This window comes from Pimephales promelas, chromosome 6 (assembly GCF_988280905.1).
Source record: "Pimephales promelas chromosome 6, fPimPro1.hap1.1, whole genome shotgun sequence".
NCBI classification, from domain to species: Eukaryota; Metazoa; Chordata; class Actinopteri; order Cypriniformes; family Leuciscidae; genus Pimephales; species Pimephales promelas.
In genome coordinates, this window is record NC_142774.1 from 2,985,105 (window position 1) to 3,008,014 (window position 22,910).

General features: G+C 38.0%; 3 protein-coding genes across 4 annotated transcripts; 2 read left to right on the forward strand and 1 right to left on the reverse strand.

Moving 5' to 3' along the window:
- The first annotated feature begins 601 nt into the window (after positions 1-601).
- Positions 602-8,341, forward strand: LOC120488051 (putative RNA-binding protein Luc7-like 1). Of its 2 annotated transcripts, none has more exons than XM_039684532.2 (10): positions 602-1,207; positions 2,022-2,116; positions 2,238-2,336; positions 2,425-2,535; positions 3,906-4,049; positions 5,538-5,714; positions 5,790-5,956; positions 6,373-6,402; positions 6,478-6,615; positions 7,503-8,341. In XM_039684532.2, the coding sequence occupies exons 1-10, from the start codon at positions 1,147-1,149 to the stop codon at positions 7,747-7,749; spliced, it is 1,269 nt and encodes a 422-aa protein (XP_039540466.1). In that variant the 5' UTR covers positions 602-1,146; the 3' UTR covers positions 7,750-8,341. The 2 variants fall into 2 exon arrangements, with proteins under 2 accessions (XP_039540466.1, XP_039540475.1); XM_039684541.2 differs by having other exon boundaries at positions 7,530-8,341.
- An 878-nt stretch (positions 8,342-9,219) lies between these two features.
- On the forward strand, positions 9,220-11,545 carry cenpm (centromere protein M). Its single transcript, XM_039684586.2, has 6 exons — positions 9,220-9,415; positions 9,510-9,589; positions 10,107-10,205; positions 10,463-10,542; positions 10,945-11,036; positions 11,109-11,545. Exons 1-6 carry the CDS (start codon positions 9,359-9,361, stop codon positions 11,250-11,252), a joined length of 552 nt encoding a protein of 183 aa, XP_039540520.1. The 5' UTR covers positions 9,220-9,358; the 3' UTR covers positions 11,253-11,545.
- Positions 11,546-17,261: 5,716 nt separating this feature from the next.
- mb (myoglobin) lies at positions 17,262-20,345 on the reverse strand. The gene is made up of 4 exons (XM_039684621.2): positions 20,235-20,345; positions 18,567-18,652; positions 18,275-18,494; positions 17,262-17,535 (listed from the first exon to the last, which is right to left on the reverse strand). The coding sequence occupies exons 1-4, from the start codon at positions 20,322-20,324 to the stop codon at positions 17,395-17,397; spliced, it is 537 nt and encodes a 178-aa protein (XP_039540555.2). The 5' UTR covers positions 20,325-20,345; the 3' UTR covers positions 17,262-17,394.
- Positions 20,346-22,910: the final 2,565 nt, after the last annotated feature.

Here is a 22,910-nt window from a genome sequence, read left to right on the forward strand (position 1 = left end):
TACTAATTATGTACTAATAAGTTAAATTACATGTCTTGGCATTTATCATACTACTAATATTTGTATTACACTTTGAGACACTGGGTAGATTTTAAGTTTATATTTAAACTTGAATAGAGATAAATATCAAGAACACACACACATATTATGTAAATATATTATTTATTAAATGCATCATTATTCAACAACATCATATATTTATATATGTGTGTGTAAATTATATATCATTAATAATATATCATGTTAAACCAATACATTATACAACAAGATTATGTGTAAATTATATATCATTAATATTTTATGTAAATATATTATTTATAAATTAGGGATAGTATTATAAAACAGAAAATTATACATTTATATATACGTGTGTGTGTGTATATATATATATATATATATATATATATTCTTCAAGAAAGTAATTTTAGAGAAATTAGGGGTAAATATTCAAGTTGTTGTTATTAAATTAGCTGTTATGTGCGAAATATGTACGTTTAAAACGATTTAACCAGTTCAACATGAGTTTTTTTGTGTCCATGTTGCTCCACGGCTCGAACTACACTCGCTGAGCCGCGCGGCCACTGTGACGTCACCCGCCCGTTGACCAATCAGCGCGCGAGCTCCTCGGCACTTCCTCGAGGCCGCGTACCGAGCGGGAGCTGCGCGCGCGCGGGTCGGAAGTCTCATTCCGAGAGGGGGAAAAAAAGAAATAAAACAATAAAACAACAAAAAACAAACACTGTCAAAACTTTGCGAATATGGATCACTACACAAAATATTGATCTGCGGACTGATTAAGCAGCGCCAGGACTGATAAAAAGCGCATATGAGGCGGATTCAGGGGCGTTGGGGGAAGAGTTAGCCGCTAATGCTAACGCACGAGACTATTGAGAGTCTAGACTAACTCACTGATTTATGATCTGACAGATTTAAGCGCAATCTCAACTATAAACTGCACAAACTGAGGGGTTTAACACAGAGAAGTGACCGGAAAGCGTGTTAGCGGAGGTGTTTTGTCTTGTTTTCGGCGGCCAGTGGTTTTGAGGCCTGCTGTGTGAGGAGTTAGTTTCTCAGGTTAGATAAACAGAGCCCTGGTTTAACTGTTAAACGCGCTATTTATCTCATACACACGTGTCTGGAGAGGAGATGTCGGCCCAGGCGCAGATGCGGGCCATGCTGGACCAGCTCATGGGAACCAGCAGAGATGGTGAGTGTTTCTTTCATTCACAGCAAAGCGAAACTAAACCAGGAATTTGATTCAGATTTGATTCCTTACTGTAACCGATGCTCAACTATTGAGTTTCTCGTGATTTGCTTGACCGGTCGTGGTAAAAAGTCACTTTTTCATATGATTCATGGCTCTCGGGATTTGATTTAATTATTAGATGGCAGATTAAAAAGTTTGATTGACGAAAATCATTTCAGAATGGTTTTATGATTGATGTTATTCTTCTATTCAATTGCCATTATTTGGTAAAAAAAAACGTTATTTCATTCACTTGATTTGATCAAGAATCGTATGATTTGTCTGTAATTATTTCATATCGAGAATCATGATTGTTATGATTCATGAATAATGAATTGAGGCAAATCGTGAATCAAAACATGGTCATAATTTTTTGTATTCCCTTATTCTAATTTTTGCTTTGTAGTACAAACTAATTTGATAAACACTGGTTCGTGAAATCATCATGACTATAATCAGTGTTATTCTCTTATTTTTTATTTTCAGGTTAGTCTGCAAGGATTTTGTATCAGTCTATTATTTAATTGATGTGATCTAATGAGTATCCTGATTATGATGATTCGTTTGCCCTGTTGAGTATCGTGATTTTAGGCAATTTCTGTGTAGATATAATGTTATATCTTGATGTTGACCAAAATTGTGACTTGGTCTTCATTATTCTCTGTCATTGTTTTATTGAATTTTCTTTAGCAGTGAGAATCATAATTTTATTTGTGTCACTATCATTATTTGTTTGACATGATCTCGTGATGTGTCTGATGTGTTTTTCCCACAGGCGACACGATGCGACAGAGGATCAAGTTCACGGATGAGCGTGTGTGTAAGAGTCATCTTCTGGAGTCCTGTCCTCACGACATACTGTCTGGAACTGTAAGTGTCTCAATCAGTGGTTATGACTTCACTCATCTAAAAACCTGTTGGATAATTGCATACTCGTTTTATGCCTCGCCACATCTGTTACATTATGACACCCTGCTTTGTGTTTGTGCAGCGCATGGATCTGGGCGAGTGTGTGAAGATTCACGACCTGGCTTTGAGAGCGGATTATGAGATCGCAGCTAAACAGCAGGAGTTTTTCTTTGAGCTGGATGTGAGTATAAACCATTTCCGATCATCTTCATAATGCTGTGTGTGTGTAAACCGCTCTTAAATGTCTAATTGTGGTGTGTTTTTCTCAGGCCTCAGAGCACCTGCAGTCCTTCATCGCAGACTGTGACCGAAGAACCGAACTGGCCAAGAAGCGTCTGGCCGAAACGCAGGAAGAAATCAGTGCTGAAGTGGCAGCCAAGGTAAAGCGCCGACGAGCTGATCTCCCTGTAACGACGGTGGAGTCTCTGAATCATTGCTTCTCCGCAGTTTCACTCTCAGATCATTTTCATATTGAAGTTTCACACACCTGCTTTTTATCTACAGTCCAGCACGTAGTCAATCATGGTCCACAGCCGTCATATAAATGTCTTTTAATGAGAGGAAGAAAAAAGACTATGAACGCTTCAATGTGTCCCGTTCCAACTTCCTGTTTCAATAGGAAATGCATACAAACAGAGGAACTCAATATGGGTGTTTTTTTTGTTTGTTTGTTTGTTTGTTTGTTTTTTTAGAGGGACCATGTCTTATGGAAGCAATTGCAAAATTCTGACTCACAATTCTGAAGACAAAACTCTAAATTTCTAGGTTGTGAACTCAGATTTCTGAATTTTTATCTCACAATTGTGACTTTTGTTATTAGAATCCACAGAAAGTCGGAATTGTGAGATAAAAATTCGGATTTCTGAGAACAAAAGTCGGAATTCTGAGAACAAAAGTCTAAATTGTTAGATAAAAGTTTGGAATTCTGAGAACAAAAGTTGGAATTATGAGATTAAAAATTCGGAATTCTGACAATAAAAGTCTGATTTGTGAGATTAAAACTCGGAATTCTGAGAACTAAAGTCGGAATTGTGAGATTAAAACTCGGAATTCTGAGAACTAAAGTCGGAATTGTGAGATTAAAACTCGGAATTCTGAGAACAAAAGTCGGAATTGTAAGATAAAAGTTCAGAATTCTGAGAACAAAAATCGGAATTGTGAGTTTAAAAACTCAGAATTCTGAGAACAAAAGTCTGAAAATTGAGATGAAAAATTTGGAATTATGAGAACAAAAGTCTGAATTGTGAAATTAAAACTCGGAATTCTGAGAACTAAAGTCGGAATTGTAAGATAAAAGTTTGGAATTCTGAGAACAAAAATCGGAATTGTGAGTTTAAAAACTCAGAATTCTGAGAACAAAAGTCTGAAAATTGAGTTAAAAAATTTGGAATTTTGAGAATAAAAGTCTGAATTGTGAGATTAAAAACTTGGAATTCTGAAAACAAAAGTCGGAATTGCGAGATGTAAACTTGGTATTCTGAGACATAATCTTATAAATATGAGGAGAAAGAACTTTGAGATAATTGTTTTTTTAACCCTTGGTAGAAACAGACTTCAATAATATCTTACCTTTTCATATTTTTTATTTAATTTAGCTTGAGATCAGTTTATAACATTATTCAAGTCTTTTGTTTTCCATGAGCATTTCCGTCCCTCTCTGGCCCTCAGTATGAACCAGCCAGTTTTCACTCCTCCAGCTTTAAGGTTTCTGGCTGTGCTCTGAGAGTGTGTGTCTGTGTGTGTATTGCAGGCGGAGCGTGTGCACGAGCTGAACGAGGAGATCGGGAAGCTGCTGGCGCGTGCGGAGCAACTGGGTGGCGAGGGGAACGTGGACGAGGCTCAACAGGTGCTGGAGAAGGTGGAGAAGACGCGCACCCTAAAGAAGGAGGCAGAGGTCAGTGTGGGGTCAGCTGGAAATAGCCCTGCAGTGACTCCAATCACTCATCAAAGCTGCTCATGCTTGCAATGGCGCTATTACAGTTAATTGTACGGCTGCACAATTAATCGATTTTTGTAATCGTAATTACAATTACGGATGCCACAATTATGTCCGCTTACATTATTCTGTGTGCTTAAGATGTGTTTTTCCTTTCTACAGCTTATCTTTAGGATTTTTCCCCATTTGTTTCTTTTAAATGTATAAAAAAGTATATTTTAGGCTTAATGTGATAGAAAAGCAAAGTCTTTCGGGACGAGTGTTTACAGCGTGTTTATGCTGTCGCTTTAAACAACGGCATAAAGCCATTCAAAACATCATTCAATGTAGATTGTGATAATCGCAATTAATACTCCCAATTGGGAATAATTGACCATTATATGATTTTTGTAATTATCGTTAATAGTTATTGTGCTCATCTAAACAGTGTCTATGAAACTTTTTACTTAAACGTAAAGACGTTTTCCATTTTGGGAAACATTTTGCTTCAATGTTTACTCGCTTTCTTTGCTGGGGAAGTTTGTGTTAGCCAAATCTGCGCTGATTTAGCACAAATACGCAACTCGTATTTGTCCTCATGATTTGTTAAATACAGCGTATAGCGCAGAATCTGCTTACTTGAACACACACGTCACTACTCGACAAATAACACCGCGCTTCTTCACTTGCATTAAAGTACTAGCAAATATTAAAAAGCATCCTACATGTTCTGTGTGCTGTATTGATCTGTACACCTAAAAAAAAGGCAGTTAAAATAGATACTTGTGATTGTGCAATCGATTTACGAGTGTAAAGTGACAGCCCTTACAGTTAAAGGAGTAGTTCACTTTTGAAAAACTTTTGCTGATAATTTCCTCACCCCCGTGTCATCCAAGATGTCCACGTCTTTCTTTCCTCAGTCGAAAAGAAATTAAGGTTTTTAATGAAAACATTCCAGGATTTTTCTCCATATAATGGACTTCAATGGGAACCAAAGGTCCAAAAGACGGTTAATAACAGTTTCAGATGCAGCTTCAAATGTCTTTAAACGACACCAGACGATGAATAAGGGTCTTATCATGCGAAACGATCGGTTATTTCAAAACTTATTCCCAAAAATGTAACTTTTCTAAGGACAAATGCTAGCCTTGCTCTATTCTGTGAGGTGCGTTTGCGACGTCACGTAATACGTAATTACGTTCAAAAGGTCACGGGCGACTTAGCCGTAAGTACAGAATCAAAATCGTCCGACATCGTTGTTTTACCTTTTAATTAATTTTTTTTGTAAACGGCGTTTGAGTTAGTTTGCACGTTCAACCTATGCGTTCAACTTGTAAACACTCTGACTCTGTACTTCTGGCTACGTCGCCCGTGACCTTTTGAACGTAATTACGTGACGTTACAAACGCGCAAAAGTTACATTTTTGGAAAAAAGTGAACTAATCCTTTAACTGTGTTGATGTTTAGGACATATACCGCAACTCTATGCCGGCCTCCAGTTTCCAGCAGCAGAAGCTACGAGTGTGTGAGGTTTGCTCCGCCTACCTCGGCCTCCACGACAACGACCGCAGACTCGCCGACCACTTTGGAGGGAAACTACATCTAGGGTTCATCGAAATCCGTGAGAAACTGGACAAACTGCGGGTAAGATGGCAGCGAGCGAGCTCAATCCCCCTGGTGTCGGTCTGCGCCTCACTGACCAACCGCTCTGCTTTCCAGAAAGCTGTGACGGAGAAACAGGAGCGCATGCGCACGAAGAGGAGAGAGGAGCGCGACAGGGAAGAGGAGCGAGCCAGAGAGTGGGAGCTGGAGAAAGAGCGGGAGCGTGAGAGGGAGCGGGAGAGGGAGCGCGAGAGAGAGAGCGGGAGAGAGAGAGAACGCAGGAGGTGTGTTTCTGTGCGGATCGCCCTCACTCACGCCAGTCGAGTCGGGAACCGTCTGAATTTTAAAGGGATACTCCACTTTTTTTTGGAAATAGGCCCATTTTACCACTTGGGTTTTACCGTTTTCAAATCCATTCAGACGATTTTCTGATATTTAGAAGAATATCAGTAACCAGACAGTTTCTGGTCTCATATATACTATGAAAGTCAATGAGACCAGAAACTGTCTGTTTACTGATATTCTTCTAAATATCAGAAAATCGTCTGAATGGATTCGAAAATGGTCAAATTCAACTGTTTAACTCTGGGGGGAGTGGTAAAATGGGCCTATTTCCAAAAAAACTGGAGTATCCCTTTAACGGTTTAAGTCACTTGGTGTTGCTTTAATTGTCATCATGGCTCTATCCCTCTGGTTTCAGGTCCAGATCCAGGAGTGGCGAGCGATATCGGTGAGGATCGTTCTTTATTTCTCATAACGTCTGCGAGGAAATCTCCTGTTTCTGCATCTTTCCCTCTGGTTTCAGGGAAGGAGGAAGCTCGTCCTCCCATCGCTCTCGTCGGCACCGTGAGGATGGAGAGCGGGAACGAGAGCGCGAGAGGAAACACAGACACAAAGACCGCCATCGCTCTCGCTCCCACTCGCACAGGAGCAAAAGGAAGAGGTACCAGATTACATCGCATTGAGCACTAAGGCATGAGTTACACCGATTATACCACAGTCAAGGTGTGGTCATGTGGTGTAAACAACCGCATTATGACACGATACCAATGTGCGAAACAATTTGATTAAATAAAGGAAATTATTTAATTATTAAACAAATAATATTTGGCATGAGTTACACTGATTATACCACAGTCAAGGTGGGGTCATGTGGTGTAAATCAGTGTAAACAGCGGCATCATGACACAATACCAATGTGTTAAACAATTTGATTAAATAAAGGACATTTTTAAACAAATAATATTTGGAATGAAAATTTTAAACTATTTTCAATAATTCTAAATTATTTTTCAATTAACTTTATTTTTAGATTTTTATTATATTTACTTAAATCATTTGAAATGTATTAAATCATTTATATTGGATTTTTTTTTATTACTATTAAATAATTTTAAATCCTAATATATATTATTTAACTTTAAACTATTTAAAGTACTTTTAAATTAATCGAATTTAATTTAAATTTGGAGTTTCAAACAATATGAAGTAATTGTTATTTTTAAATTAAGTGTTTTACATTTGGAATCAAAATCTAAAACTATTTATTTAAAGTTATTTATTTGAAATTTAAGTATGAAATAACTCTTAAATTATTTAAATTTTAAATTATTTTAAAATGTACTAATTTATATAAATTTTATTTAAAAAAAATAATCGTTTAAATTTGAAACATACATTTAAAAATGATCTAAAACTATTTTAAATAATTTGAAAGAACTTTTATTTTGTGGAAATTAAATGATTGGACAACTAAAAGAATCATTGTGTTGTAAACAAAAAAGAGCAAACTAGTGTTTAACAGACTGTTTCCTCTGTCGCACTCTTGAGTACTGGCTCTGACGCGGATTTCTCCAGGTCTTCCCACGCCAGAGACCCGGAACAGCCTGTCCCTCAGGAGCGGTGGCGGGAGACCCCCGCGGACGAGAGATGGCGGGACAACGGGCGCCGCGACCCGGAGCGAGAACGCTCCCCGGCCTCCCCGGACGTCGGCCAGATGGGGGAGCGGGAGCGGTCCGTGTCTCTGGAGCGGGACCAGCGCTCCAGCTCCGAGGAGAGAGAGTCCGGGGAGATCTAGCACACGAGAACCAGACACTTTACAGCGATCCCGTCGCGTCCTGCAGCCGGCAGTCGCCCACACTGATCCGTCAATACCTGAGTGACCGCTTCATCCGGTTACTTACACATCAGTAGAAGCTCGGCGGCTACAGAGAGGAAGCCAGTCGCAGATGTGTGTGTGTGTGTGTGAGTGTGAGACCAGCATCATTATTTGAGATACAAACAACGCCTCAGACAGCAAGAGTTACACACCGTGATCTAGTCAGCAAAACCAAAAGAACATTTGATGGAAGTGTGTTTAGGGGAAGGAGTGTGTTTAGAAGTAGGTTATTTTTTATCTTGGAAAATAAGGGCGGGCGGATGAAGGAAACGCCTGCGGGAATATAAACCAACACTGAAGATAACTTGTTTTTTTTTGTTGTCGTTTTTTTCAGCATTTTAAACTGGTTATTTTTCCCCTTTTTTAATAATTAAAGGTCGTTGAATGGCTGAAATGATTTTGATGTGGATGTTATTTTCTCATGTTCCCCCCCCCTCTGGTTTCATTTTGTCATGGATTATAAACTCGGCTGAACGGAGATCTTTCTTAACCTGGTGATTTTGATTTTCATCCCCCCCACACACACACACATAAACCAGACCAAGTTTTCACACGTAACCGCACACGTTTATAGCTCGGCTTTCCTTGTTTCTCATGGTACCAGGATGTTTCCGGAGTTTCTCTTTTCCCCTTTTTATCACTCTTTGGTTTTGCGCTGTTGAGACGTTGTCTTGAAACTTCATCTTGCCTTGTCATTATGCTATGAAACAATAAATCTGTTGCTTTCGTTGTTTACGTGTTTCGGGCTTCTCATCTTCTTGAAAGTTGATTTTCTGCTTCTGTTTAAATCAATGGCGATATTAATAGTAGATTTGTGTGGAATTGCAGTTTGTATAATGCAAGAAAAGTGTTAAATGTGTAAAGTCCACTATGTTTGTTAACCTAAAAATGTGTGGCATGTGATCACATCTATATTTATTTCATTCTTATTTATTTTTAAGTCAAAAATGCATTTATCTTCACTGAATCAACTTGAATAGATTGGTACACCAACCAAACTAAACGTAAGGATCCATGTACTACATTTGACAGTATCTGAAATCATATATATATGTTAATTAATGTCAAACTAGCTTACGCGTGTGTGTATATAAATGTATAGTAGTCAAAATTTTAAGTGGATCAAAAAAGTCCCAAGACAAACGCTAACTTTATTTGTATAATTGATGCAAGGATGTGATACACATGTTAACTACTGTATACACACACGTGTGTGTGAGAGAGAGATACATTTAAAAGAAAGATATTTTTAAAAAATAGTTTAAAAGATATAAAGCGTTTTCTCAATGGATATTATTAAATAATATAATTAATTTTGTATTTATTTATGACTGTGAGGTGGTTTATGAACGCGCGAGGGCAGCACCGTGTGCAAAATGGCGGGTCGCGTCTATGTGACGTCAAGCGCGTGAACTTTGAAAAATGGGCGCGAGCAGGAAGCAGCGATTCAGGAGCTTTCGCTATTTTTATTAAGATAAACAAACAAGTAAATTCATATTTCATATTAACTAAACGCGTATTCCTCATCATGTCGCTCCTGAGACCGTTCAGTAAAGTCCCCGAGCTGAACACCGCTACTGTCCTCGTGAGTAATAACGTTACATTGATGCCGTTGATAGTTTATTCATCTTTTGACTAGTTTTAATAATCATATTCTACGTTACTGTTTCTTATGATAGTTGGTTGAGAATGAAGAGGAGCTTCAGACCAAACTAGCCGACGCCATTGTACAGTATGAGAAAGAGTTCAACGTCAATGTGTGAGTGACACACATATCAAAACAATTATATTTTATTTTAAAATATTATCATTTATTAATAATATTCATTACAATTTCTGCTTAAATTGATGGTATATAGACTTCTAATTAACATTGTAATGTAAACTGAGATTGTTAATATAATGTGACTGTTTTTAATGTAATTATTCAGACACCAGATATATATTTTTTATATGTTTTTACTAGTATGTTCAAGTGAGGAAAGCAAAATAAAGTAAACTGACATACCTAAAAGATTTTTTCTTAAATGCTAATGCTCTTTTTACACACGTACTGAACAACATTCACATTGCTTGGTCAGTGTTTGAGCTAAACTGGTTTTGTATAAGTGTGTAGTTAAATTTAACAGCTGACAGATATTCAACATAATTCATGTGTGAGAGTCTAACAGAAGGACAGACAAACCAATAGACGGTGATGATGTGAGATGTTGAAGGAGTGTGTGTATGAGTTGTGGTTTGGGACACAGACGAGTGTAACTGTTCCTGTGTTTCAGTCGGCTGGCCAGAAAACTGCCTCTGCCTGTGGAGAACAAGGACACTCGACCACGCATCGATTTAATAGTTTTCATAATCAGTCTACTGTCCGAGCGCAGGTACACTGATCTCTCTCTCTCTCTCTTAATTCAATTCAGAAAGCTTTATTCCCATTTATAAGCATTAAAACAACATAGAAAATGATTTAGAACATGAATGTTTAGTAAAGCGCATGTACAGAAATTAATAAAGAAATCAAAACATACAATATTATATGGATATAGCAATAATAAACTTAATTAAGAATAATAATGATACATAAAAACACATTATTATACAGAAAAGAAAGTAACAACTGAACTCTCTCTCTCTGTAGTCTTCAGTCAGTGGAGAGCTCTCTCGCTCATCTGCACTCAGACTGTTTCCTGGGGAAGGTGTGTTTCCTGGTCACTGATGGTGAGTCTGAGTGAGAGCCTTAAAGGCCCTTTCTCACCTTAACTATAACGATATTGTGAATATAAAGTGTAGTTTATTCTGCTGTGTTAAAGCTGAATGTTCATCATCATAACTACAGTCTTGATCCTTCAGAAATCATGAATAATATGAGGATATGATGATCAGGAAACATTTATGATTATTATCGGTGTTGAACACAGTCGTGCTGATTAATATTTCTGTGGAAACTGATACAGTTTATGTTTCAGGATTCGTTGATGAACAGAAAGTTCAAAAGAACAGCATTTATTTATTTCTGTAACATTATAAATTTCTGCACTTTCACTTTCTGTAACAAAGGTTGAATCGTCTCTGATGATTGTCAGAAGAGTTAGTGATCAGTGTGTGTGTGTGTGTTTGCAGCTCGCTGTGGCTCTCGCACTCAGGAGCGTTTGGTCAGCGTGAGAAAACTGGCTGCTTCACATCAGTGTCCCGTCCTCTGCGCTGAGCACAGGGTAAGTGTTCACACACACACACACACACACAAACACACTCTCTCTCTCTCACACACACTCTCTCTCCGTCAGACTGCAGATGGTGTGATCGCAGCATCCGTGCGGATCCTCAACATCCTGAAGGTTTCGGCGGGAATGTCTCCCATAGCAACGACTGCCCTCTACCTGTCCTCTCTGACCCGCTGCTCTGCGACCTCTGACCTCGAGGAGGACTGACCTCTGACCAGATCAGTCAGTTACTCTGTGAACTGCAGTAAGATTTAGGCTGAGGTGTTGCTCTTCCCCATGTGACCTCTGTCTTCTGTGCTCACTCATATTCACTCGCAAACCTCCAAACCAGCAGGGGGAGCCATTGGGTAGCTAATGTCTCTCTCCTGAATAATTATACCTTTACAATATTTATAAATATTTCAGATTTTAACTAAATGACTCTCCTGTTTTAATGTGCTATCTCAGTTTGACGTTTTTACTCTTTTTACAGTTAAATAAATGTTTGTCATATATTTACACACTACTAGTAAAACGTTTTTTTTACATTTATTTATTATTATTTATTTTTCTAGCTCTACAGGATTCCATGTTGTTAATTTATAGTTTTGATTAGTTTTATTATATTATTCTCAATTGTAGCTGATGATGATAATAATAAAGAAAGAGTAGATGAGTCCAAACCTTTGACTGGAAGTGAACATAGAAATCAGTATTATTCTTGACCGGAAACGTCTTCATATCCAATAATTATGTTACTGAAAATACTTGTGACTTTTCGAAATTTTCCCTAATATTTTGACGTCTAAAAGTTGCGTAATTAAATATGTTATTTCAGTGTCACTGAGATGCTATAATAGATTTTTATTAGGTTGGATAATTTTCTATTACTTTTCATATAGTAATTCCTATTTTATTAAAATTTTAGTGCATTTTTATTATGTTTTTTGACATTTTTATAAGTCATTTTTGAATGTCTTGTTTTTTATTAATTTTAGTTTTAGTACTTAAAGTTAAACTGAATGAAAATGAAACGCTTTGTTGATAACTAGCTAAAATAAAATAAGGTCACCAATTCGCTAGCTCTTTTCTTTTCACAGAATCATCCCATATTTGTGTAATCATCATAACTTGAGTCTCATTCGTAAGCTTAAATACTCAATTCATCGTGTTTTGAAATCAGATGTTGCGTTATCATGGAAACGGTACTTTAAATCTTTTTCGTGGGCTCCTCCCCCTAGTGGGCGGAGTCATATTTCAATTTATAACTATTTTATAATTAACACGTTTTCTAATTTTGACAAATCACATATCAATGGAAAGGTCAGAGTCTCAAGGTTCCATATGTGTACGCTGTTTTGTGATAGATGTGATATTGTGACAGAAATGTATTAATATGTTACAGGTCAACGCATAAAAACGATTTCAATGGATTATGGGTTTCACCCAGTGGCTAATTTTGATATTACGCCTAAACACAATCTTTAATTTTTGTGATATCAACTTCAAATTTGGAACACATCTTTGTTAGACATATGGCTTTGATTCTATAGCAATTTTAGAGTAAAGTTATTTTGTAAAATGTATATTTTGAATGTACAGTACAGTAAACTTAAACTTCTATAACCTATTAATTGACCAACCGTAGGGCTGTATTCCAAAGCATTCATTGAAGTTTGGATATTTCACATCTAAGCTCAATAAGGGGGGTGACGCGTCGGTAACAAAAAAAAGTATGTTTATGTGTTTAGTGGCCTATAATAACCCTGGTCTGCTCTGAATACGGGCCGTTTGCTGCACGATAGTAACCTCATCCCAAAAGCTCCCGTGTTCCCCCAACTCCTTTCCTCTTTTGCGTTTCCATGACAACCTCACCTGTTGGAAACCAATCCTATCAGTAACCCGAGTCCTGAATACTGGGCGCTCTGCGAAGAAATCACAAAAAGGCTTGCTGGCATCTTACCTGTGGCACCGTCTCGCTCTCTCTCAACTTCCCGTTCGCCCCCTCGTGACTGACCTCTTTTGACCATCTCTTCCCTGACCTCTTCATGCACAGGGTCACGGCCCCTTTGACGCACCGCACTTTCACTTAACCTACCTTAAATCTACAACCTTTCCAACCTGAGAGCAATCGTCAAATTTTGGCTTTCTTTCCAGAAAGACGTTTATTAGTCAAGTATTGTCCCAAATGATTAGTCTGCTATGGCTACACACACACACACTGCATTGAAATGGTGCTTTAGTTCAGTCTGAGTATGTTTGTGTGATATTGTTCCATGATCTGCTCTGTTTGGGTCCTTCACAAACACATCTACAGTGCAGCTGTCTCTCAAGAGACTTGCCTTTGTCCCACTCAACATTCTGTTACTGAGTAATGCAGTGTGTGTGTGTGTGTGTGTGTGTGTGTGTTCACATGCTGAGAGATTGGAAGAGCAGGACGGCACTGGATGCGTTTCTGCCCGCACGTACCACTTTCACACACATTCCTGCCTTTATTTATGGCCAGGTAAAGTGTGTGTTTGCTAAATCAAGCATCACTAATGGTGCTCATAGTTAGCGATCCAAACCCCTGATGCTAAATGCTAAACTTTACATTTGACTCTAAAGCAACACCCTAGCATCATCGCAGAAAACACATGGCAACTTCTTTAAAACAGTTCAGCACAGCTAGCAACCACCCATAGCAGCATAGCACTGTCCTGGCAACCAACTTTAGCCACAGCATAGCAACACCCTAGCAACCACACAACAACATGTTAACAGTAAAACCACCCAACACACCAAGCAACTACCCAGAAAATTCTAGCAATGATATAGGAATATTATAAAACACTTAGAACACAAAGAAACTGCATAGCAACACCCTAGCGACCACATAGCAATGGCATTACAACAGGTTAAAGTTGTTGTATTGTAAAATACTCTATACAAAAACTTGACAGTCAGAGCAACTTGTAACCATATAGCACTGTGCTTTCAACCACCTATTCCTAGAACACTTTAGCCACAGCATAGCAACACCCTAGCAACCACACAACAACATAATAAAACTTTTCTAAACACTTAGAACCCCTAGAAACTGCATAGCAACCACATTGCAATGGCATTACAACAGGTTAAAGTTGTGATATATTGTAAAATACTCTATACAAAAACTTGACACCTAGCAACCATATAGCATTGTCTTGGCAACCACTTAGAACTCTTTAGCCACAGCATAGCAACACCCTAGCAACCACATCACAACATGTTAAAAAGTTAAACTACTCAACACACAAAGCAACTACCCAGAAAACTCTACCAATGACATAGCAGCATGATAAAACACTTAGAACACATAGAAACTGCATAGCAACGCCCTAACAACCATTTACAATAGCATAACAACAGGTTAAAGTCATGATGTATAATAAAATGCTCTATACAAAAACTTGACACTCAGAGCACCTAGCAACCCCGTAGCACTGGAACACTTTAGCAACAGCGTAGCAACACCCTAGCAACCGCATAACAACAGTTTAGTCATGATATAGTAAAATGCTTTATACAAAAACTTGACACTCAGCACACCTAGCAACCGGATTGCAGATTGTTAAAAGTTACACTCAAAACACCTTAGAAAACACACAACTGCTGAAAACATCCAGAACCCCTGAAAAACTGCACAGGAACCACTTAGAAATAAGTTATTTGTGAGCTTTGAGTTAGATGTCAATAGTGTATGTGTGTGTGTGCGTGTGTGTTCACGTCTCAGGAGAGATCAGGATCCCCCAGTGTTCCTGTCCTGCCTCTTCCTCCCACAGCAGATAATACAGGATGACACTTAGCTTCCTTACAAAACACACACACACACACTCTCAAAAAGTCCTAGAAACCAGATGCTCCCTTTCAGCGGACCTCTGGAACAATGCTGGTATTGAGGAGAGGCATCAAACCAGCGATCAGAGCTTAAACTGTTCGTGCTCACGAGTTGCTCCTTTAGTGCTCGGGGACTTTCACTCTGTCAGCTTTGTCTCAAATTGTGACTTTATTGATATTGAGAAATAAACAGATGTGTCAATAATAGACATGACAAAACTTCCAGCAACGTCTCCCTTCAAACTCAACTGAGATATTAAGTGAGATATTAACTGAGAAATAACTGATATATTAAAAGAGAAATAACTGAGATATTAACTGAGATTTTAACTGAGAAATAACTGATATATTAAAAGAGAAATAACTGAGATATTAACTGACATATTAACGGAGAAATAACTGAGATATATAAATGGAGAAATAACTGAGATATTAACTGAGAAATAACTGAGATTAACTGAGAAATAACCGAGATATTAACGGAGAAATCACTGAGATATTAATGGAGAAATCACTGAGATATTAACAGAGAAATAACTGAGAAATAACTGAGACATTAACAGAGAAATAACTGAGATATTAACAGTGAAATAACTGAGATATTAACTGAGAAATCAGTGAGATTTTAACGGAAAAATAACAGATATTAATGGAGAAATAACTGAGATTAACTGAGAAATAACTGAGATTTTAATGGAGAAATAACTGAGATATATTAATGGAGAAATAACTGAGATATAAACGGAGAAATAACTGAGATATTAACGGAGAAATAACTGAGATATTAACTGAGAAATCAGTGAGATTTTAACGGAAAAATAACAGATATTAATGGAGAAATAACAGATATTAACGGAGAAATAACTGAGATATTAACGGAGAAATCAGTGAGATATTAACGGAGAAATAACTGAGATATTAACAGAGAAATAACTGAGATATTAACTGAGAAATAACTGAGATATTAACGGAGAAATAACTGAGATATTAACTGAGAAATCAGTGAGATTTTAACGGAAAAATAACAGATATTAATGGAGAAATAACAGATATTAACGGAGAAATAACTGAGATATTAACGGAGAAATCAGTGAGATATTAACGGAGAAATAACTGAGATATTAACAGAGAAATAACTGAGATATTAACTGAGAAATAACTGAGATATTAACGGAGAAATAACTGAGATATTAACTGTGATAGCTCAAACTGATGCACTTTATATGTTAGCCACATCAGTAACACTTTATTTTACAGTGTCCTTGTTACATGTTACATGGACTTACCATAGTAATAACAGTAAATTATGCATAATTACATGAAACCAAATCCAACCCTAACCCTATAGTAATGGTGTGTGTGAGAGAGAAAGAGAGAGAGACTGTGCGGTGTGTGTGCGTGTGCATGTTTGTCTCCGTGTATGTGTTTGAGAGAGAGTGATTGTGAGAGTGACTGTTGTCACGTCCAGTGTGACAACGAGACAAGCCGGCGGGGAGAACTTCACACGTCTCTCGGCTCAGCGGTGAAGTAAACGCAAGCGTGATCTCCACAGGAAACCACTGTGTCCTCAGACACGTCCACAATGTCCAGGACTGAAGGACGACAGGAGCACTGTAAGTGACCACGGTTTTCTGAGGATAAAGATTACTCGGGTGAGTGCTTTTTCAAAGTGTTGGAGTCACAATGTAATAAAAGAATCCCACTCCAGATCCCGGGATCAGGCCAAAACACTTAACCATGTGACGGACACACCAGAGTAGAATAAAGCACCTGTCAAACACTTTTACCATATTTGATTGTTTGATATTTGATTTAATTTGCTATTATCACATCTGGCAACACAGTGTCGGCCCAGATCAGGTACGTGTCCGTGATCCGGATCTGGGCCGACACTATGTTGCTGTCTGGAAAGGCAGTATAATAATTCAGAAATGCCAAATAAAGACACATGAATCGGTTTTTCAGCAGGAGAAGCGATGTTTATTGATAAGTGTTGCATTACAAAAGCGGAGTCTTGAATATGATTTATTATGCAGGTTAATAACTAACAAACAAAACACTTGCATGTTTATGATCCATATGGCCTTTAAAAACAAGAGAAGCATCATTGGAATAGGCTACAATTTCATATTCAATTATAATTTTTTTCCCTCAAAACTAATTTTTTTTTAATGTGCCGTCACTCACAATTTAAGATCCTCCTGAGACCCTAACACACCTAAAGTATGTAAAGCACTTTGAGAGCCTATATAAGTGTAATGAATTATTATTATAGAGTCACTGTTAGTGTTATGATGACATCATCAGATCAGGTGACGTTCTAAACCTGGTGTAATTGGCTCTGTTCATTTCGAAAGTGCATTTACATGCATTAACAACTACAGCTGCATGTGTGTTTGGGTCTGAACATGATTGGTTCTGTGTGGATGGTCTTTAATCTGATTATCTGCATATAACTTTTATTCACTAGTGGCGATATGCTGAGTGCTTGAGCCGGCCCTCGAGATCTTCTTTAACCGGCGAATCCGACCTCCTTATAGTACCCGTCGATGTCGCCGATGATGACGTCCATGACCTTCCTGAACGCGCCCTGGCCCGCGGGGTCGAGCCCGGCCTTCTCCTCCAGCACCTTCACCAGCACCTCAGTGATCAGCTGAGAGAGAGAGAGAGAGTTAGTTTACTATATATAAATAATGTACAGCACTCTATGTCAGTCACCTATGAGGTTATAGTTCAGTCAGTTGCCAGTTTGCCCTCTCTAAAAAAACATTCTGCTCCAAAATATAATTTTATGTTTTTAATATGTTTAAAATATGTTTAATTTTAAATATAAAAATATGTTTAAATATAAAATATGTTTAATTTTAAGTTATTTTTAAGTAATAAAAAGTTATATAAATTTTAAGTTATATACAAATAAATATATATCTAACAATTTATATGTGTGTGTGTATATATATATATAATAAAAAATATAATAGGCCTCTATATATAATTAAAATATATATATATATATAGGCCTATTATATTTTTAAACTTAAAATTACACATTTTATATTTAAACATATTTTTTAAATTTAAAATTAAACATATTAAAAACATAAAATTATATTTTGGAGCAGAATGTTTTTTTAGAGAGGGAAAACTGGCAACTGACTGAACTATAACCTCATAGGTATTTATATATACAATTTATTTTAAGTTCATTTCACTTGAACAAATATTTAAAATATATTATATTTATAGATTTGTATTACTTATTTATTATTGTGATCTAAATATGATCTAAATATACATAATAAATACTATTATGATTATGATATTATTAATATTGTACAGTATGCTGGGCCGGACCCACAGATGAGGCAGGGAGTGCAGGTGTCCTGCGTTACCCTGAAGTTGTTGAGGGCGATCTTGTGTGTTTTGGCGTGTGTGTTGGCCAGGGGTTTGAGGAGGGCAGCGTGGTCCCCTTTGGCCTGCAGGAGCTCGCCCAGTTTCCGCAGGACGGTCGCCCCGTGGGCCGCCACCGCCGCGCTGCCCGCCAGATCCGGCTGGGCGATGCCCGCGAACTTCGGGAACAGCTTCAGTGTGTCCGGGTACTCCGTAAACAAGCTGGAGAGAGAGAGAGACAACATTAGCCAAACCCGGGTGTGTGTGTGAGTGTGTTTCGAGTCAGGCACTCACCGGGTCAGAACCTCCGCCCCGTGACCTGTGTAATCGGCCTCCACGGCTCCCCAGCACTTCAGGACCAGCTCATGATCGGACATCGTCTGCGCAACACAAGACAAGTGAAACACACACACACACACACACCTGTCCTGGAGAATTTCAGGCGTTCGCATCGTTAAACAAAAGCGCTTGTGTTTATGCATTAATCTTCAGTTTGTTTGACATAAAATTAGAAATGCAGCATTATCACAAGGATAACCGTTATTTCCATTGGGGTCCTTGGTTTGCTTAAAGGGATAGTTCACTTTTTAATTTCACTGAAATTTTTTTTTAAATTTCACTGTTCACTGAAATAAATTTTTGGTATGTTTTAGCTTACCTCAAGGGTAACGATATAAACACTGTTCGTTTTCTCACACAAACCGCTCGTTTCGTGTCTCAGGCCATCAATGTGTACTTACATTTACGAGTCATTAAATCATGTTTAATTTGGACTTCTCTGTGCATGCTCTTTGAGGTGGTGACCATAGACCTCCATTATATGACTGACAGACAAGAACACTTTGACCTAAAAAATACAACAAATGGAAACAAAGACACCTACATCTTGGATGCCCTTGAGGTAAGCTAAAACATATCAAAAATTAATTTCAAAGTGAACTATCCCTTTAACGAGAAACCCACACACACAAATAACTCACAACAAAAAAATACACATTCATGTCTATAAGCCACATATTATTATAAATGTTAATACATTACACATGGGAGGTTATATGAGTGTTAGACACTGTTCTTTATCCTGCGCGCACACACACACGATCTGAGAGATTCTTCTAGTGTCTTTATTTTATTTTCTGGTCATATTCGTTTGATTTAGTCTTATGATTGAGTGGATCGTGGGCTTTGTTATGAATAGTTGTACACATAAAATGTTTAATTAAAAATAAGTAAATTTTAGTCAACATTTTGCACATTTGGTCTGCATTTAGCTTGTAGATCCATTAATAAATCAACTCTATTTTCTCTAATTCTGCTCTTTCAAATTCAGTTTGGGTTTTGTGCGTGTCTGCTGTGACATCATCACTGAATTTTTAATGTTAATTTTTTTTTTTACTAGTTTTCACTTTCAAAACAAATTCTGTCACAAACTATAATTTTACTTTTGAGTTTAATCTTAACTTTGTTATTTGAAAGTTAGTTTTATTTTGACTGTTTATGTCTCACTGAATTCTGCTTAAAACTAGAGTTTAACTTTAATGTCCCCTTCTCAAACTAATTCTGCTATTTTAATTCAATTTGGACTTTTACGTGCAGTTTTCTTTCATCTTTTGTAAAATAAAAACTGCATTGAAATTCTATGTAATTTTTACTTTTAATTTATTTTTCACTAGTTTCCTCTTTCTCATCAAATTCTGTAACAAACTATTGAGTTTAATTTTACATTGTCTCAATGAATTGTGCTTCAAAACTACACTTTATAAACTTAATATTAACTTTTAGATTATGGTTTGCCCTCTCAGTCAAATTCTAAGAATAAAAGAGTATATTATAATGTGAAATCTCACTATAGACTTGATCGTGTTGCTTTTTAATCATTTTAAGAGTTAGAATAATGACAAATGCAGTCGTTTACATCTTAACTCTTGCTCAAAGCGTTCTAGAGTCCAGTGCAGCTCTTACCGATATCAGCGTCCGCTTCTGAAGAGTGTGTGACTGCGTGTGTTTGGAAAACTCCCCAAATAAGCTCAGATTATCAGTTTCGCCCCACATTTACCTTTTATACTGCGATTTTATGACATCATCAGCCTCACCTGTCAATCACACTGTCTCTCTCCTAGACTTGAAATGTTAAACACACCCCTCTAATTTCCCCACCAGAAAACACACACACACACCCTCTCTCTCACTCTCTCAAACACACACACACTCACTTGCTCTCACATACACACACACTCAGACTCTCTCTCTCAAACATACACACTCCCTCCCTCACACACACACACACCCCCTCTCTCTCACTCTCTCAAACACACACACTCACTTGCTCTCACATACACACACACTCAGACTCTCTCTCTCGAACATACACACTCTCTTCCTCCCTCACACACACACACACACACACACACCCTCTCTCTGACACACTCACTCGCTCTCACATACACACACACACACTCAGACTCTCTCTCTCACACTCTCTCAAACATACACACTCTCTCCCTCACACACACACACACACACATACCCTCTCTCTGACACACTAACTCGCTCTCACATACACATACCCTCTCTCACACACTCACTCACTCACTCTCACATACACATACACACACACACACACACTCAGAATCTCTCACTCACTCACTCACTCACTCTCTCACACACACATACACACCAACACCCCTCCTCTCTTTCTCACACACAGACACTCAGACTCTCACTCACACACACCCCCTCTCACATACACTCTCCCTCTCTCTCTCTCACACACACACACACCTGGCTCTGCAACAGAAGCCATTTGAGATGCTCTGATTCCATCACTGTACTCCTCGAACACCAGAACACACACACACACACACACACTTGCTCACCTGTGCAACACACTAGTCACTCATTAATCGACAGTAGTGTTTAACCTGCACCATGGCCTTTAAAAAGCCATTCTGGGACGATGAAGAGTTTCTCCTCAGGTCTGGATCAGCTTCATCATCTGTGGGCTCATGGTGGAAGAGGAGGAGCCTGCGGGTTTGATTGGCTGTGAGTGTGTGTGTGTGTGTGTGTGTCTGTGTGTGTATGGTTCAGGGAAAACAAAACAATGACCGGCACGTGTGCAATCAAACACAGGAAAACAGCACTTAACCTCAAGCTTTTATATATAAATTATGGACAATAAAACAATAAACGCTGCACAGAGCCATCGCTCTATCGACATTGTCCATATCTGTCCTAGCACTCATTCTGTCTTCAGCAGTCACCAGACAGGTCACATGGTGTATTAATAGTATTTATAGAGTCGTAGTGTGTGTGTGTGTTTGGATAAGGGAAAGCCTTTCCCCTCCACTGAAACCGGTTCAAAGACGGGTCAAGATCAGCATCCACTGCCAAACTAAATGACGAGTTAAACACATTAGCATGAATACATTAGCATTAACACTTAACTTCAGACCATTTCATGAGGTAAAGGTTGTTGAACTGTTATGGTGAAATCACCAAAAAAGCAAAACAGAAAGAATATAGTCTTCGGCAAATCTCACACCCTTCATTAGTCCGAGAGTTCAGGGAGATTAATGATAATGACTCGGACTTCATTGTTTTTGGCTGGATTGTAGCGCCATCTTGAGGATGAAACTGTTGTTGTGCTTCACAATACGACCGTTTGTGTATTTATGGATAATCAGGGGGCTAATAATGACGACAAGGATAATCAGGGGGCTTGTCTATAGCGTATGGTCGATTTAAATATTTAAAATTTGGCCGGAAATTTTTGCGACAAACACTTCTTTTTTTTGGCACACAGATACTGGTTAGGTCAACCAAAAACCTTTGAAAGCTAAACAATTTATTTTATTTTTATTTTTATTTATTTTTGGCTTTTAGTATGAATTTGTAGTGTTATCTATAAGCTTGTGTATCCTAAACAATAACAAAATTCACATTTAAATGATAAAAACGTTCAAAACTCAAAAAAAAACTCTGTTCAAAACAGACTCTCACTTCCGCCAATATGGATCAATGATTTTGATGACATCACTCTGCACTTCAGCTTCTCATCTGTCCAATAAAAAAAAAAAAAAAGATTATCTGTCCAATCCAATGCTCTCTTGAATCTGAAGCTCCGCCCCCTGCATTATAAATAGATGCTCATGGGCTGAAATCGTCACTTCACACATTTACTATTTTCTACACGATGAAAGGTTGCAAATAGTCCACTATAGGGGATAGGGAACTATTCAGACAGTGTAAATAATATGCTTTCCATCGGGGCACATGAAGTCTGGTTTCACATTAGCGTCACGCGAACCGCGCAGCTCCGGTCACACAGAGCGGATCATATGATCAAATCACAGCAGACTAGAAAACGTATCAGACTATAAAGTGAATTCAACACAGAATGCTGTATTTTAAAGCGACATGGAGGAGATTAGGAGGAGAAACGGTTACAGATCATGAGGAAACTGCGACTTTATCAAGCTCAACAGCTCTCAGCTGTGATATAAAGTAAACGCTATTGGCTAATTAAAAAAGGGGTGGGGCTGTTTGATATGCCCCGCCCTGTCTTCCTGTGTCAGTGTGAAATTATATCAACACATTTGTTTTAAGGCACTTCAGTTGGGCCTTTAAATAAACTTTTTG

Bases quoted from the DNA above. Each gene is read 5' to 3' on its own strand.
- LOC120488051 (XM_039684532.2), top strand. From the start codon at position 1,147: ATGTCGGCCCAGGCGCAGATGCGGGCCATGCTGGACCAGCTCATGGGA. The intron at 5,715-5,789 runs GTAAGATGGCAG...TCTGCTTTCCAG, and splicing joins AGAAACTGGACAAACTGCGG to AAAGCTGTGACGGAGAAACA. The intron at 6,403-6,477 runs GTGAGGATCGTT...CTCTGGTTTCAG, and splicing joins AGGAGTGGCGAGCGATATCG to GGAAGGAGGAAGCTCGTCCT.
- cenpm (XM_039684586.2), top strand. From the start codon at position 9,359: ATGTCGCTCCTGAGACCGTTCAGTAAAGTCCCCGAGCTGAACACCGCT. The intron at 9,416-9,509 runs GTGAGTAATAAC...TTCTTATGATAG, and splicing joins TGAACACCGCTACTGTCCTC to TTGGTTGAGAATGAAGAGGA. The intron at 10,206-10,462 runs GTACACTGATCT...CTCTCTCTGTAG, and splicing joins AGTCTACTGTCCGAGCGCAG to TCTTCAGTCAGTGGAGAGCT.
- mb (XM_039684621.2), bottom strand. From the start codon at position 20,324: ATGTGGGGCGAAACTGATAATCTGAGCTTATTTGGGGAGTTTTCCAAA. The intron at 18,653-20,234 runs GTAAGAGCTGCA...TGTGTTGCGCAG, and splicing joins AGAAGCGGACGCTGATATCG to ACGATGTCCGATCATGAGCT. The intron at 17,536-18,274 runs GTAACGCAGGAC...TCTCTCTCTCAG, and splicing joins TCGCCCTCAACAACTTCAGG to CTGATCACTGAGGTGCTGGT.